The 13,655-nt window shown below is 52.6% G+C and overlaps 1 protein-coding gene across 1 annotated transcript in view; it reads right to left on the minus strand.

Moving 5' to 3' along the window:
* DDHD1 (DDHD domain containing 1) overlaps positions 1 to 13,655 on the minus strand; it is a gene marked incomplete in the record, with an annotated part of 92,031 nt that overhangs the window by 51,561 nt on the left and 26,815 nt on the right. The window contains 1 exon segment of the mRNA XM_077466655.1: positions 6,163 to 6,291. Within this exon segment, the coding sequence (XP_077322781.1) occupies positions 6,163 to 6,291 (129 nt within the window).

The following is a 13,655-nucleotide window of genomic DNA, read 5'->3' on the forward strand; positions in this document are numbered from 1 at the left end:
GAGAGAGGGGGGGAGAGAGAGAGAGGAGAGAGAGAGAGGGGGGGGGGGGATAGAGAGAGAGAGGGGGGGATAGAGAGAGAGAGAGAGGGGAGAGAGAGGGGATAGAGAGAGAGAGGGGGGGGGAGAGAGAGAGGGGGGGGAAGAGAAAGAGAGGGGGGGAAGAGAAAGAGAGAGAGGGGGATAGAGAGAGAGAGGGGGGGATAGAGAGAGAGAGAGAGAGAGGGAAGGGGGGATAGAGAGAGAGAGAGAGGGGGGGAGAGAGAGAGAGAGGGGGGGGGAAGAGAAAGAGAGAGGGGGGGGATAGAGAGAGAGAGGGGGGATAGAAGAGAGAGAGAGAGAGAGAGGAGAGAGAGGGGATAGAGAGAGAGAGGGGGGGTAGAGAGAGAGAGAGAGAGAGAGGGGGGGATAGAGAGAGAGAGAGGGGGGGGGTAGAGAGAGAGAGAGAGAGAGAAAGGGGGGGATAGAGAGAGAGAGAGAGAGAGAGAGGGGGGGATAGAGAGAGAGAGAGAGAGAGAGGGGGGGGAGAGAGAGAGAGAGAGAGGGGGGATAGAGAGAGAGAGAGAGGGGGGGATAGAGAGAGAGAGAGAGAGAGAGAGAGAGGGGGGGGATAGAGAGAGAGAGGGGGGGGGATAGAGAGAGAGAGAGAGAGGGGGGGGATGAGAGAGAGAGAGAGAGAGAGGGGGGATAGAGAGAGAGGGAGAGAAGGGGGATAGAGAGAGAGGGGGGGGATAGAGAGAGAGAGAGGGGGGGGATAGAGAGAGAGAGAGAGAGGGGGGATAGAGAGAGAGGGGGGGATAGAGAGAGAGGGGGGGATAGAGAGAGGGGGGGATAGAGAGAGAGAGAGAGAGAGAGGGGGGATAGAGAGAGAGAGAGAGAGAGGGGGGGATAGAGAGAGAGAGAGAGAGAAGAGAGAGAGAGAGAGGGGGGGGGAGAGAGAGAGAGAGGGGGAAGAGAGAGAGAGAGAGGGGGGAGAGAGAGAGAGAGGGGGGGATAGAGAGAGAGAGGGGGGGGAGAGAGAGAGAGAGGGGGAAGAGAGAGGGGGGGATAGAGAGAGAGAGAGAGAGAGAGAAGAGGGGGGGAAGAGAAGAGAGAGAGAGAGAGAGAGAGGGAGAGAGGGGGGAGAGAGAGAGAGGGGGGGAGAGAGAGAGAGAGAGAGGGGGAGAGAGAGAGAGGAGAGGAGAGGGGGGAGAGAGAGAGAGAGAGGGGAGAGAGAGAGAGAGGGGGAGAGAGAGAGAGAGGGGGGGATAGAGAGAGAGAGAGGGAGAGGAGAGAGAGGGGGGAGAGAGAGAGAGAGGGGAGAGAGAGAGAGAGAGGGGGGGAGGAGAGAGAGGGGGAGAGAGAGAGAGGGGGGGGGAGAGAGAGAGAGAGAGAGAGAGGGGGAGGGGAGAGAAGAGAGAGAGAGGGGGAGAGAGAGAGAGGGGGAGAGAGAGAGAGAGGGAGAGAGAGAGAGGAGAGGCGGGGGGGAGAGAGAGAGAGGGGGAGGGAGAGAGAGAGAGAGAGAGAGAGAGAGGAGAGAGAGAGAGGGGGATAGAGGGGGGGATAGAGAGGGAGGGAGAGAGAGAGGGAGAGAGAGGGAGGGAGAGCCACATTCAATAGTCTGCACAGATCGGCCATAACATGACCCCCCCCCCCCCCCCCCAATATGGATAGGTCCCCCTCTCCTGACTCTGTCTCTCACCCGTGGACTCCACTAGACTTCTGAAGGTACGCGGTGGTGTCTGGCACCAAGCCGTCACTAGCAGATACTTTAAATTCCTATAAGGGGGGGGGGGGGGGGGGGTGGGGGGGCAGGGCGGGGGCGAGATCATATACCAGGCTGCACATCATATACACTGGGCTCTGCACATCATATACACTGGGCTCTGCACATCATATACACTGGGCTCTGCACATCATATACACAGGCTGCACATCATATACCAGGCTGCATGGGGTTGGGTGGGGGAGGGGGGAGCTGCCATCCAAACTAAGGATAAAATGTCAGAAAACGAGGATGATTAAAGGGTGGTGGGTGGCAGCAGCCCCATCTAACCCATCGGTGCTGCCGAACATCGATAGACATCAGGAGCGAGCGCTGACGCTGGGACTGAGCAAGTGACGAGTGCCAATGTCCCTTCCTTGAGTGACGTCGGTAGCACTGCTCAGTCCATCGCGCCGGAAGCTGTGACGCGATCAACCGCGACACGGAGTGAGTTTTTTCTTGGGCAAATGAAGCGCCTCGCTCGGACGAGCCGCCACTGTATCCCACCCACTTCCAGATGTCATTGTAACCAGATAATCCAGATTATCACTGTCAGTGGTCACAATGTTATGACTGACCGGTATACAATATAAAAGTCTTGGATCTTAATCCAAATTCCCATCAAGGGAACATTGTGCGTGAAACGATCATTCCATGTCCTGGGTGAGATTTATTATTATTGATCCCAATCCCGGATCACACGGAGGGGACAATGGGGGAGAGAAGCACGGGGGATGGGAGATGTCTGATCTCCATCTATAGATTGTGGGGTCTGCAGATACTTTGTGTCGTCTTTATTCACGTTTTACCTGAAGAGCTTCTAATCTCCTCCTTGTGTCTCTGTAATGGATACTTTGTTACTATAACCACAGAGAGATCCGGGTGACACAAATTCCAGAATCTTAATTATTTAGCTCACTTGGTGATTATTGTATCCGTTATACCCGAGGAGGGATTCTCTACAGTCCGAAACTTCTCTACAGACTCACATAGGAATGTCTTCTATTCAACGACAGATGAATATACACTCACTGGCCACTTTATTAGGCCCACCTTGCTAGTAGCGGGTTGGACCCCCTTTATTAGGCCCACCTTGCTAGTAGCGGGTTGGACCCCCTTTATTTAGGTACACCTTGCTAGTAGCGGGTTGGACCCCCTTTATTTAGGTACACCTTGCTAGTAGCGGGTTGGACCCCCTTTATTAGGTACACCTTGCTAGTAGTGGGGGTTGGAGCCCTTCGCTAGTAGCGGATTAAATACCACCACCAAAAAAAAAAAAAAAAAAGCTATTTGTGCGGGGAAAAAAATAAAAAATGATAAAAATGTCATATGGGTACAGTGTTGCATGACTGCGTAATTGGCATTTAAAGTTAGAGCGCCAAAAGCTGAAAATTGGCCTGGGCAGGAGGGGGGTGAGAATGTCCGGTAGGCAAGTGGTTAAAAAATAAATAAAAACAAACAATGAGGCAGCGCAGCAGCATTTTGCTGGCGGTATAGCAGCACTGCCCCATTGATATCAATGAGGAGGAGCGGTGGAGGAGCAGCGAGTTCACCGCTCCCTTTTTTCTGACGCCCTGCCAGCGCACCGCTCCAGTGTGGAGGCACTCGGGGCTTTCACACTGGAGTGAATGGAGCCCTTTTCAGGACGCTTTGCAGGCGCTACTTTTAACGCTATCGTGCCTCAGTGTGAAAGGGGTCTTAGACGTGTTCCTATTGAAAGTATCTCTCAAAAAAATAGGATTTTTTTTTGTACTCCCCGTAAAATCCTTTTCTCTGTAATTTACCGACCGACACAGCTCCTCTCTCTAACTAAAAGGGACGTCCCCAGATGACTTCTTTTGAGGATGAAACGCGTTGGGACTCCTACTGCAGCTGTGTCTTTTATGAAATAAGCGCTTGATTCATTGTATACATGTAAGTTCATTACTTTTTTATTAAATTTTCTTTTAAAACGGAATTACACTATTGTGGCCCTCATTTCCTTTTTGTATGGGTTCGACAATGTGAGCTGGATTACATTGCTGAAGATATTTCATTATTTGAGTACTGGAATGGAATAGTCTGATCTGAAAGTTCCCTGGAGAGTTTATCTTTGAAAGATCTGCATAAGAGTGCATAAGCCTTTGCGATCCTTCGAATGTATATTCGTTTGGATCCAATATATCTGGTAAGCCTATATCATAAATGGTGATGGGAATACTACGTGGTGTCTGCATGTTGTCTTCATATAAAGAAGGTGGACGGTGATTTCTACTTCACGTGTGGATTGGATCAATATCTATAAGAGACTTTTTTGTATCTCTTTTTGGACTTCTTTGCATCACTTTATGTTTTTTCATTTTTTTACACTAAAAATTGTGCACATAAGGTGTATTTGGATGAACATTATTTTTAAATGAATGCTATATAATCCCGGTTTTGATATCTATATAATAATGTGAGATCACTGAGTGGTTATATATAAAAGGTCACTTTTCTTTTTTTAACGCTACACTATGGTTTAACAAGTGGGAACTAGTGACACTAAACCCACAAAAAAAAAAAAACAGCAGTGTGTGGAAACTCCAGCATATAACCGGGAATCCTCAATAGGAGTGATCCCCAAGACCGCAACATTGCGGAAGTAATGCAACAGTGCATTAACCAAAACAGTACGGCGTTTTTATCGAAAAACCAGGAAATAATTCAATAGCAACTACACGGCCGCCTGCAAAACTTTACGCCCAAAACTGGCCTGCAGCCGATGCACTGAGGTCTACCTTGTAGAGCTTGGTAAACGTACGGACAGACGACCAGATCGCCGCCTTACACACCTGAGCGACAGACGCTTGGCATCGGAAAGGACCAAGACGTTCCGATTGCTCATGTAGAGTGGGCCATGACTGGAAAGGGGGGTGCCTGCCCCTTCAAGGCGTGGGCTTGGACTACGATCTGTCTGGAAACTACGATCTGCCTGGAAATGGTGGCCGACGAGATCGCTATGCCCTTCTTAGGACCAGCCACCGAAACAAACAGTGAGTCTGACTTCCGAAAGGAAACTGTGGCAGACAAGTACACCTTCAGAGCCCTAACCACATCCAGAGTGTGAAGGGTCACCTCTTTGGGGTGCGTCGGCTTAGGACACAATGTCCTCATTGATATGAAAAGCCGAAACCACCTTCGGTAGAAAGGACGGTTGCGGACGCAACACCACCTTATCCCTGTGGATGACCAGATAAGGCGACTTGCAGGACAAGGCCGCCAAGTCCGAAACCCTCCTGGCCGATGTGATGGCCACTAGAAAGACCACCTTCTGTGAAAGGGTCAACAAGGGAATCTCCCTGATATTCTCAAACGGCGGCTTCTGAAGCACCGACAACACCAGGTTCAAATCCCGCGGAGGTAACGGAGGACGCACCGGAGGGACTACATGGCGCACCCCCTGAACAAAGGTACTCACTAATGAGTGAGATGCCAGGGGTCTTTGAAAAAAAAAAAAAAAAAGACAGCCAGAGCTGAAATCTGCCCCTTGATGGTGCTCAACGCCAACCTCTGGTCTACACCTTGCTGCAGAAACAGCAGATCCTGGATACAGAGAAGGAGCGCGGATGGTCATTTTAAATAACAAATGTAACAAGAGGGGAAAACACTGCGCTACTCTCAGGCTCGGTTCACACAGGGGCGACTTGTCCAGGCGACTTCGCCGCCTGACAAGTAGCGCCCCGTTCTGTACTACGGAACCGTTCTAATAGGAGCGACTCGAGTCGCTCCGACTTAGAAAAAAGGTTCCTGTACTACTTTTGCGGCGACTTCGGGCGACTTGCATTGACTTCTATACAGAAGTCGTTTTGCAAGTCGCCGCTGAGGTCGCGGCGCTGCAAGTCGTGCCGCGTACTGTGTGAACCGAGCCTAATGAGATTAGCAGCTAACACTCAAACAAACAAAGTTACAGTAAATGTGAAACAAAAATGTAGAGGTGAACACAATAACCTAAAAAAATGAGGCAAGTATAGAAAACCCGTGCTAAAGGGAAAATTCTCCCGCTTATTGTGAGATAAGTGTAAGTAATATTGCGTGTGATATGCAATACCCAATACACTATAAATGCAACTGTGAATAATAATTATGTGATATAGTGAAAATAAAGCTGCATAACACAGATACTGAAAAATAGACTATTGTCAGTTCATCAATCTGTAAAGGAGTCCTCTTATGGTGTTAGACAAGTGACCAATCTTCTCATATAAACCATAGACCGAGGCGAAAAGGGAACGTGCAAAAACCGCCGTAGCAGTGAAAAGGTTGAGAGGTTCACATGTGATCACCTTAGCGGAGTTCCGGGATCTCTAACCGGCCAATCGCGCCTTGTTATTCCCGGGGAAAAAAATAAATAAATAAAAAATAAATAATAATAAAAAATAAATAAAAATCAGACGGCTTACCCTTGGAGAAGCCCAGCTTCTGGGTGACGGTCCGCGCTATTTTGGAGGTGGTGGCGTCGCTGTAGAGGTAGACCTCGTCCACGCTGTGCCAGTCCACGTGGCTGCGGCTCAGCTTCAGGCTGTGAGCGGCTGAAATGAAAGAAATGCGATCAGAGGAGGGAAGATTTGTCATATGATGGGGGGGGGGTGCTGCGGCTCCATTACCAATAGACACAGACTGGGAGCTACAGACCCCGGAGAGCGCGGCAAGCTGGGACACCACGGCAGAGTCTAACAAACGCTTTAAAAAAAGAAAAAAAAAAAAAAAAGGGAAAGTAAAAACCTTTTACCCTAACTTTATTAAAGTCATGAGTTTTATTAATTAAAAAAAAAAAAAAAAAAAATATGCATTTAAATAACATTTTCTAAAAAATAAAAAATTATATTATTATATAATTATATTATAACATTTAAAAGAACACGGCTAAAACAAAAAATAGAAAAAATGTAAAATGAAGGAAAAAATAAATAAATTCATTCTCTGGAAAAATAAATAAATAAAAAATGTAGGAAGAGAGTTTCACCTCCAAGTCTTATAAAATTAGCTTAAAAGTCAGTTGTTTTGCTAGTATTTCGCCACATAAACGAGTTATATTTAAAAACGATTGCATGCAATTTTTACCTAATTTAAGAGAAACAAATCTCTATTTTTAGTGCAAAATATAAAATAGCAGCTCCTTTTCCGTCACACATCTGTGAGTCTCCTACAGGCTTGCAATGTATAAGAGGTGGACGGTGCCCTGATATAAACCCTCCATAGACTTGTGTAATGGCGGTGAGGGCAGCGATGTGCGCACAAGCGTCGGTTGAACCGAGGATTAACCCCGTCCTGAAAAAAACTCTTATCCCAGATCTGCATTTACAAAAAAAAAAAAAAAAAAAAAAAAAAAAAACACACTGACAAGACTTTTAGAAGTCAAGATGTGAATATAAATAAAATGTGACACTTAATTCAGAAATATCGCTATAATAAATGGCGCTCCCTCTACCTGCGCTCACTCATCGGGTTCGGTTACACACGGACATTTTGTCATGAACAGAGACTGGCAGCATAGAGAGAGAAAAAAAAACTGCAAGAAGAAAATAGAAAGAACGATCAGAAGGAACGATCTATTGATCTATTGTTTCTACAGAGCAACACCATTCAGCTTTGTAGATGAATGCAGAACATTGAAATTTGTGTATATCTAGAGGGATCGCTGAATGTATGTACTGCCAAATGATGCTTGTGCATGCTGGAGGTTCTATTGTTGCTATTGAGGCGGGTAGGGGGCCGGAGACCAGAGACACGGTGCTCAGAGGCAGGTAGGGAGCCGGAGACCAGAGAGACGGTGCTCAGAGGAGGCGGGTAGGGGGCCGGAGACCAGAGACACGGTGCTCAGAGGCAGGTAGGGGGCGGGAGACCAGAGAGACGGTGCTCAGAGGAGGCGGGTAGGGGGCCGGAGACGAGAGACACGGTACTCAGAGGCGGGTAGGGGGCCGGAGACCAGAGACACGGTACTCAGAGGCGGGTAGGGGGCCGGAGACCAGAGACACGGTACTCAGAGGCGGGTAGGGGGCCGGAGACCAGAGACACGGTACTCAGAGGCGGGTAGGGGGCCGGAGACCAGAGACACGGTACTCAGAGGCGGGTAGGGGGCCGGAGACCAGAGACACGGTACTCAGAGGCGGGTAGGGGGCCGGAGACCAGAGACACGGTACTCAGAGGCGGGTAGGGGGCCGGAGACCAGAGACACGGTACTCAGAGGCGGGTAGGGGGCCGGAGACCAGAGACACGGTACTCACAGGTGGGTAGGGGGCCGGAGACCAGAGACACGGTGCTCAGAGGCGGGTAGGGGGCCGGAGACCAGAGACACAGTACTCAGAGGCGGGTAGGGGGCCGGAGACCAGAGACACAGTACTCAGAGGCGGGTAGGGGGCCGGAGACCAGAGACACAGTACTCAGAGGCGGGTAGGGGGCCGGAGACCAGAGAGACGGTACTCAGAGGCGGGTAGGGGGCCGGAGACCAGAGAGACGGTACTCAGAGGCGGGTAGGGGGCCGGAGACCAGAGACACGGTACTCAGAGGCGGGTAGGGGGCCGGAGACCAGAGACACGGTACTCAGAGGCGGGTAGGGGGCCGGAGACCAGAGACACGGTACTCAGAGGCGGGTAGGGGGCCGGAGACCAGAGACACGGTACTCAGAGGCGGGTAGGGGGCCGGAGACCAGAGACACGGTACTCAGAGGCGGGTAGGGGGCCGGAGACCAGAGACACGGTACTCAGAGGCGGGTAGGGGGCCGGAGACCAGAGACACGGTACTCAGAGGCGGGTAGGGGGCCGGAGACCAGAGACACGGTACTCACAGGTGGGTAGGGGGCCGGAGACCAGAGACACGGTGCTCAGAGGCGGGTAGGGGGCCGGAGACCAGAGACACAGTACTCAGAGGCGGGTAGGGGGCCGGAGACCAGAGACACAGTACTCAGAGGCGGGTAGGGGGCCGGAGACCAGAGACACAGTACTCAGAGGCGGGTAGGGGGCCGGAGACCAGAGAGACGGTACTCAGAGGCGGGTAGGGGGCCGGAGACCAGAGAGACGGTGCTCATCGTCGGGTAGGGGGCCGGAGACCAGAGAGACGGTGCTCATCGTCGGGTAGGGGGCCGCGGACAAGGGACGGTGCTCAGATGCAGGTAGGGGGCCGGAGACAAGGGACGGTGCTCAGGGGCAGGTAGGGGCGGAGACAAAGGTAATTTGGGAGAGGAAAGAGTACTTGCATCTATTCTCTGTAAAAAGCCCGCCCCCTGCTGTGTATAGAAGGACTCGTACATATAGGAACGTATTTCCACACCCGGAATATCCAGCTGCCACATAGAGGGGGTCCCCGACTTACGACGCCTGACCTACGAAGATCTACTTACAAACCGGGCGCTACGGGGACCCTCTGCCATTTTGCACGGACATCGGCCGTTCTGCGCATGGCGGCCAGACGGAGCATCAGAAATGTCCGTAATTGACGTACTGCGCATGCGAGGCCGACTTACGAACATTTCCGAATTGCAAAGAGGACAGTCCCTAACGGGTTCGTAACCCGGGGACCCTCTGTACTGCATCCCATAATAATGAATGGCTGTAGGTGAACCGACGCCGCTACTCGTACAAACCTGCGCATGCCGACAGATGTAAAACCCCAAAACGCACACATGGGCTTATGCAAGAAAAGGAGTAAAGCCACCGACAGCCATTTATTACTAATGGTGGCTGTATATTCCGGGTGCAGAAAGAGGCTAACAGTTGCTGTCAATCAGCCGACATAAGATCATCATTCACTGACAGTTGCTGACCTCATATACTGTCTCCCAGCTCCTGAGTGAGCACAACATGACGCTATAACAGGATCCCGCAGGAGATAGGGATGTGAAGTCGTACCGGCCTTGGCTTTTCAAGACAGCAACTGTCAGACTTCAGGTGATCGCTGTCCCCCCTCCCCCGCACACTACAGCTGACCTTCCAAAGTTAATAAAAATTGGGGAGATCCAATTCTGAAGGCTGGAACACCAGATCCATGGCGATACTCAATGACCTTTTGGGCCGGTTTGGTATCATCCATGTCGGTAGGATGCCGATAACTGGACCTGTAACCTCCGACTATCCAGTGTAACTACAGAAATGAATACAGCTGCCATGTGCACAGTCCGCCCCTCCCCCATCTGCGGCAAAGCCTTTGCTTTCTAATAAAGAGCGGGGGCACTTTAAGAAGTCAGCAGTACTACAGGGAGAGCGGCTCCTACTCAGCGGCCATTAATCAGCAACAGAGAAGACAGGAGGACACCAACCATACAGCAGACAGGGGCCTGACGGGGGAATGAAGCCTTTGCATCCTCTGACCTAGAAGTAGACGAATGTCTTCACATCGACCATTACAGAACATTCCGGAGCCATTCCCAGGAGGAAGAGCATACACAAGGCCAACTGACAACCTCAGAACCCACCTACCCCCAGTGCCCCTCCATACCTGGGGTATTTTCTTTGTAGTTAGCAAAGGAGAGAGAAGTATAGATGAGTATGGGGGGGGGGGGGTCTGCTTTCCAACATTCAGGTGTGTCAGACCCACCACTGGGTGTGGACATTCCTCCTGCCAACATCTTACATCATTACAGGGCATAGTAATTACATAGTTTAGTTGGCAAGGTTGACAAAGGACACCCAGTCCATCCAGTGTGCGTTTATGCCACTACCATATACCTGTGCATTGTACTCACAAAAAAAAAAAAACATACATTTTCTCTTATTTACATTCTCCACCAACACCACCAACTGAGGAAGGGAGCTCCACGTTCTGACTGCTCTAAGTATAGCAAACCCCTTAAACAGTTTAAAACACTGAACTACTTCTCATCCAAGTTCAGTGTGTCGGTGGTGGTGTGTCTTTAGAGAGCCAATATTAAAGTTTTATCCTAATGCTAGAGTCATCATTTGTATATTGTGATTGTATTTCCTCTTAAGCAGGGGGTCTCAAACTGGCAGCCATCAAGCTGTTGCAAATCTACAACTCCCATCATGCCTCTGCGAGAGTCACGCTTGTAACTGTCAGCCTTGCGATGCCTCATGGGACTTGTAGCTTTGCAACAGCTGGAGGGCCACCAGTTTGAGACCCCGGCTCTTAAAGTGTCTCTTCTCCAGGGAGAAGTTTAATGTTTGTAGACGTTCCTCCCAACCGAGTTCCTCCACGACCCAGATCCTCCCTTCCTCCACGACCCAGATCCTCCCTTCCTCCACGACCCAGCTCCTCCCCTTCCTCCACGACCCAGCTCCTCCCCTTCCTCCACGACCCAGCTCCTCCTTTACCCAGCTCCTCCCTTCCGCCACGACCCAGCTCCTCCTTTACCCAGCTCCACCCTTCCGCCACGACCCAGCTCCTCCCTCCCGCCACGACCCAGCTCCTCCCTCCCGCCACGACCCAGCTCCTCCTTTACCCAGCTCCTTCCTTCCTCCACAACCCAGCACCTCCACGACCTAGCTCCTCCCTTCCTCCACAACCCAGCTCTTCCTTTACCCAGCTCTTCCTTTACCCAGCTCCTCCACGACCCAGCTCCTCCACGACCCAGCTCCTCCACGACCCAGCTCCTCCACGACCCAGCTCCTCCACGACCCAGCTCCTCCACGACCCAGCTCCTCCACGACCCAGTTCCTCCACGACCCAGCTCCTCCACGACCCAGCTCCTCCCTTGCTCCTTTACCCAGCTCCTCTTTTACCCAGCTCCTCCCTTACCCAGCTCCTCCCTTCCTCCACGACCCAGCTCCTTCCTTGCTCCACAACCCAGCTCCTCCTTTACCCAGCTCCTCCCTTGCTCCACAACCCAGCTCCTCCTTTACCCAGCTCCTCCCTTGCTCCACGACCCAGCTCCTCTCGTGCTCCACGACCCAGCTCCTCTCGTGCTCCACGACCCAGCTCCTCCTTTACCCAGCTCCTCTCGTGCTCCACGACCCAGCTCCTCGTTTACCCAGCTCCTCCCTTTCTCCACGACCCAGCTCCTCCACGACCTAGCTCCTCCCTTCCTCCACGACCCAGCTCTTCCTTTACCCAGCTCCTCCCTTGCTCCACGACCCAGCTCCTCCTTTACCCAGCTCCTCCCTTCCTCCACGACCCAGCTCCTCCCTTCCTCTACGACCCAGCTCCTCCCTTCCTCCACGACCCAGCTCCTCCCATCAATTCCTCCACGATCCAGCTCATCCCTTTACCGAGCTCCTCCGTTCCTCCACGACCCAGCTCCTCCCTTCCTCCACGACCCAGCTGCTCCCATCAATTCCTCCACGATCCAGCTCATCCCTTTACCGAGCTCCTCCGTTCCTCCACGACCCAGCTTCTCCCTTAACCGAGCTCCCCCCTTCCTCCATGAGCCAACGATCCAGCTCCTCCCTTTACCGAGCTCCACCGTTACTCCACGACCCAGCCCCTCCGTTACTCCATGACCCAGCCCCTCCTTTACCCAGCCCCTCAGTTACTCCACGACCCAGCGCCCCCCTTAGCTAGCTTTGTCACCATTTTTTAGACTCTCTCCATTTCCAGCACATCATTCCTGAGTACTGGAGACCAGAAATGGATGGAATACTCGAGAGGCCGCCACGACCCAGCTCCTCCCTTCCGCCACGACCCAGCTCCTCCTTTACCCAGCTCCTCCCTTCCTCCACCACCCAGCTCCTCCCTCCCTCCATGACCCAGCTCCTCCCTTCCTCCACGACCCAGCTCCTCCTTTACCCAGCTCCTCCCTTCCTCCACGACCCAGCTCCTCCCTTCCTAGCTCCTCGCTTCCTCCACAACCCAGCTCCTCCTTTACCCAGCTCCTCCCTTGCTCCACAACCCAGCTCCTCCCTTGCTCCACGACCCAGCTCCTCCTTTACCCAGCTCCTCCCTTCCTCCACGACCCAGCTGCTCCTTTACCCAGCTCCTCCCTTACCCAGCTCCTCCCTTCCTCCACGACCCAGCTCCTCCTTTACCCAGCTCCTCCCTTCCTCCACGACCCAGCTCCTCCTTTACCCAGCTCCTCCCTTCCTCCACGACCCAGCTCCTCCACGACCTAGCTCCTCGCTTCCTCCACAACCCAGCTCCTCCTTTACCCAGCTCCTCCTTTACCCAGCTCCTCCCTTACCCAGCTCCTCCCTTGCTCCACGACCCAGCTCCTCCTTTACCCAGCTCCTCCCTTCCTCCGCGACCCAGTTCCTCCCTTCCTCCACAACCCAGCTCCTCCTTTACCCAGCTCCTCTTTTACCCAGCTCCTCCCTTACCCAGGTCCTCCCTTCCTCCATGACCCAGCTCCTCCTTTACCCAGCTCCTCCCTTGCTCCACAACCCAGCTCCTCCTTTACCCAGCTCCTCCCTTGCTCCACGACCCAGCTCCTCCTTTACCCAGCTCCTCCTTTACCCAGCTCCTCTCGTGCTCCACGACCCAACTCCTTCTTTACCCAGCTCCTCCCTTTCTCCACGACCTAGCTCCTCCACGACCTAGCTCCTCCCTTCCTCCACGACCCAGCTCCTCCCTTCCTCCACGACCCAGCTGCTCCCATCAATTCCTCCATGATCCAGCTCCTCCCTTAACCGAGCTCCTCCGTTCCTCCACAAGCCAGCTCCCCCCTTCCTCCATGAGCCAACGATCCAGCTCCTCCCTTTACCGAGCTCCACCGTTACTCCATGACCCAACCCCTCCTTTACCCAGCCCCTAAGTTACTCCACAACCCAGCTCCTCCTTATTAGCTTTGTCACCATTTTTTAGACTCTCTCCATTTCCAGCACATCATTCCTGAGTACTGGAGACCAGAAATGGATGGAATACTCGAAAGGCCGCCACGACCCAGCTCCTCCCTTCCGCCACGACCCAGCTCCTCCTTTACCCAGCTCCTCCCTTCCTCCACGACCCAGCTCTTCCCTTCCTCCACGACCCAGCTCCTTCTTTACCCAGCTCCTCCCTTCCTCCACGACCC

This window comes from Lithobates pipiens, unplaced genomic scaffold (genome assembly GCF_037356315.1).
Source record: "Lithobates pipiens isolate NorthernLeopardFrog02 unplaced genomic scaffold, aLitPip1_a1.2 Scaffold_37, whole genome shotgun sequence".
NCBI lineage: Eukaryota > Metazoa > Chordata > Amphibia > Anura > Ranidae > Lithobates > Lithobates pipiens.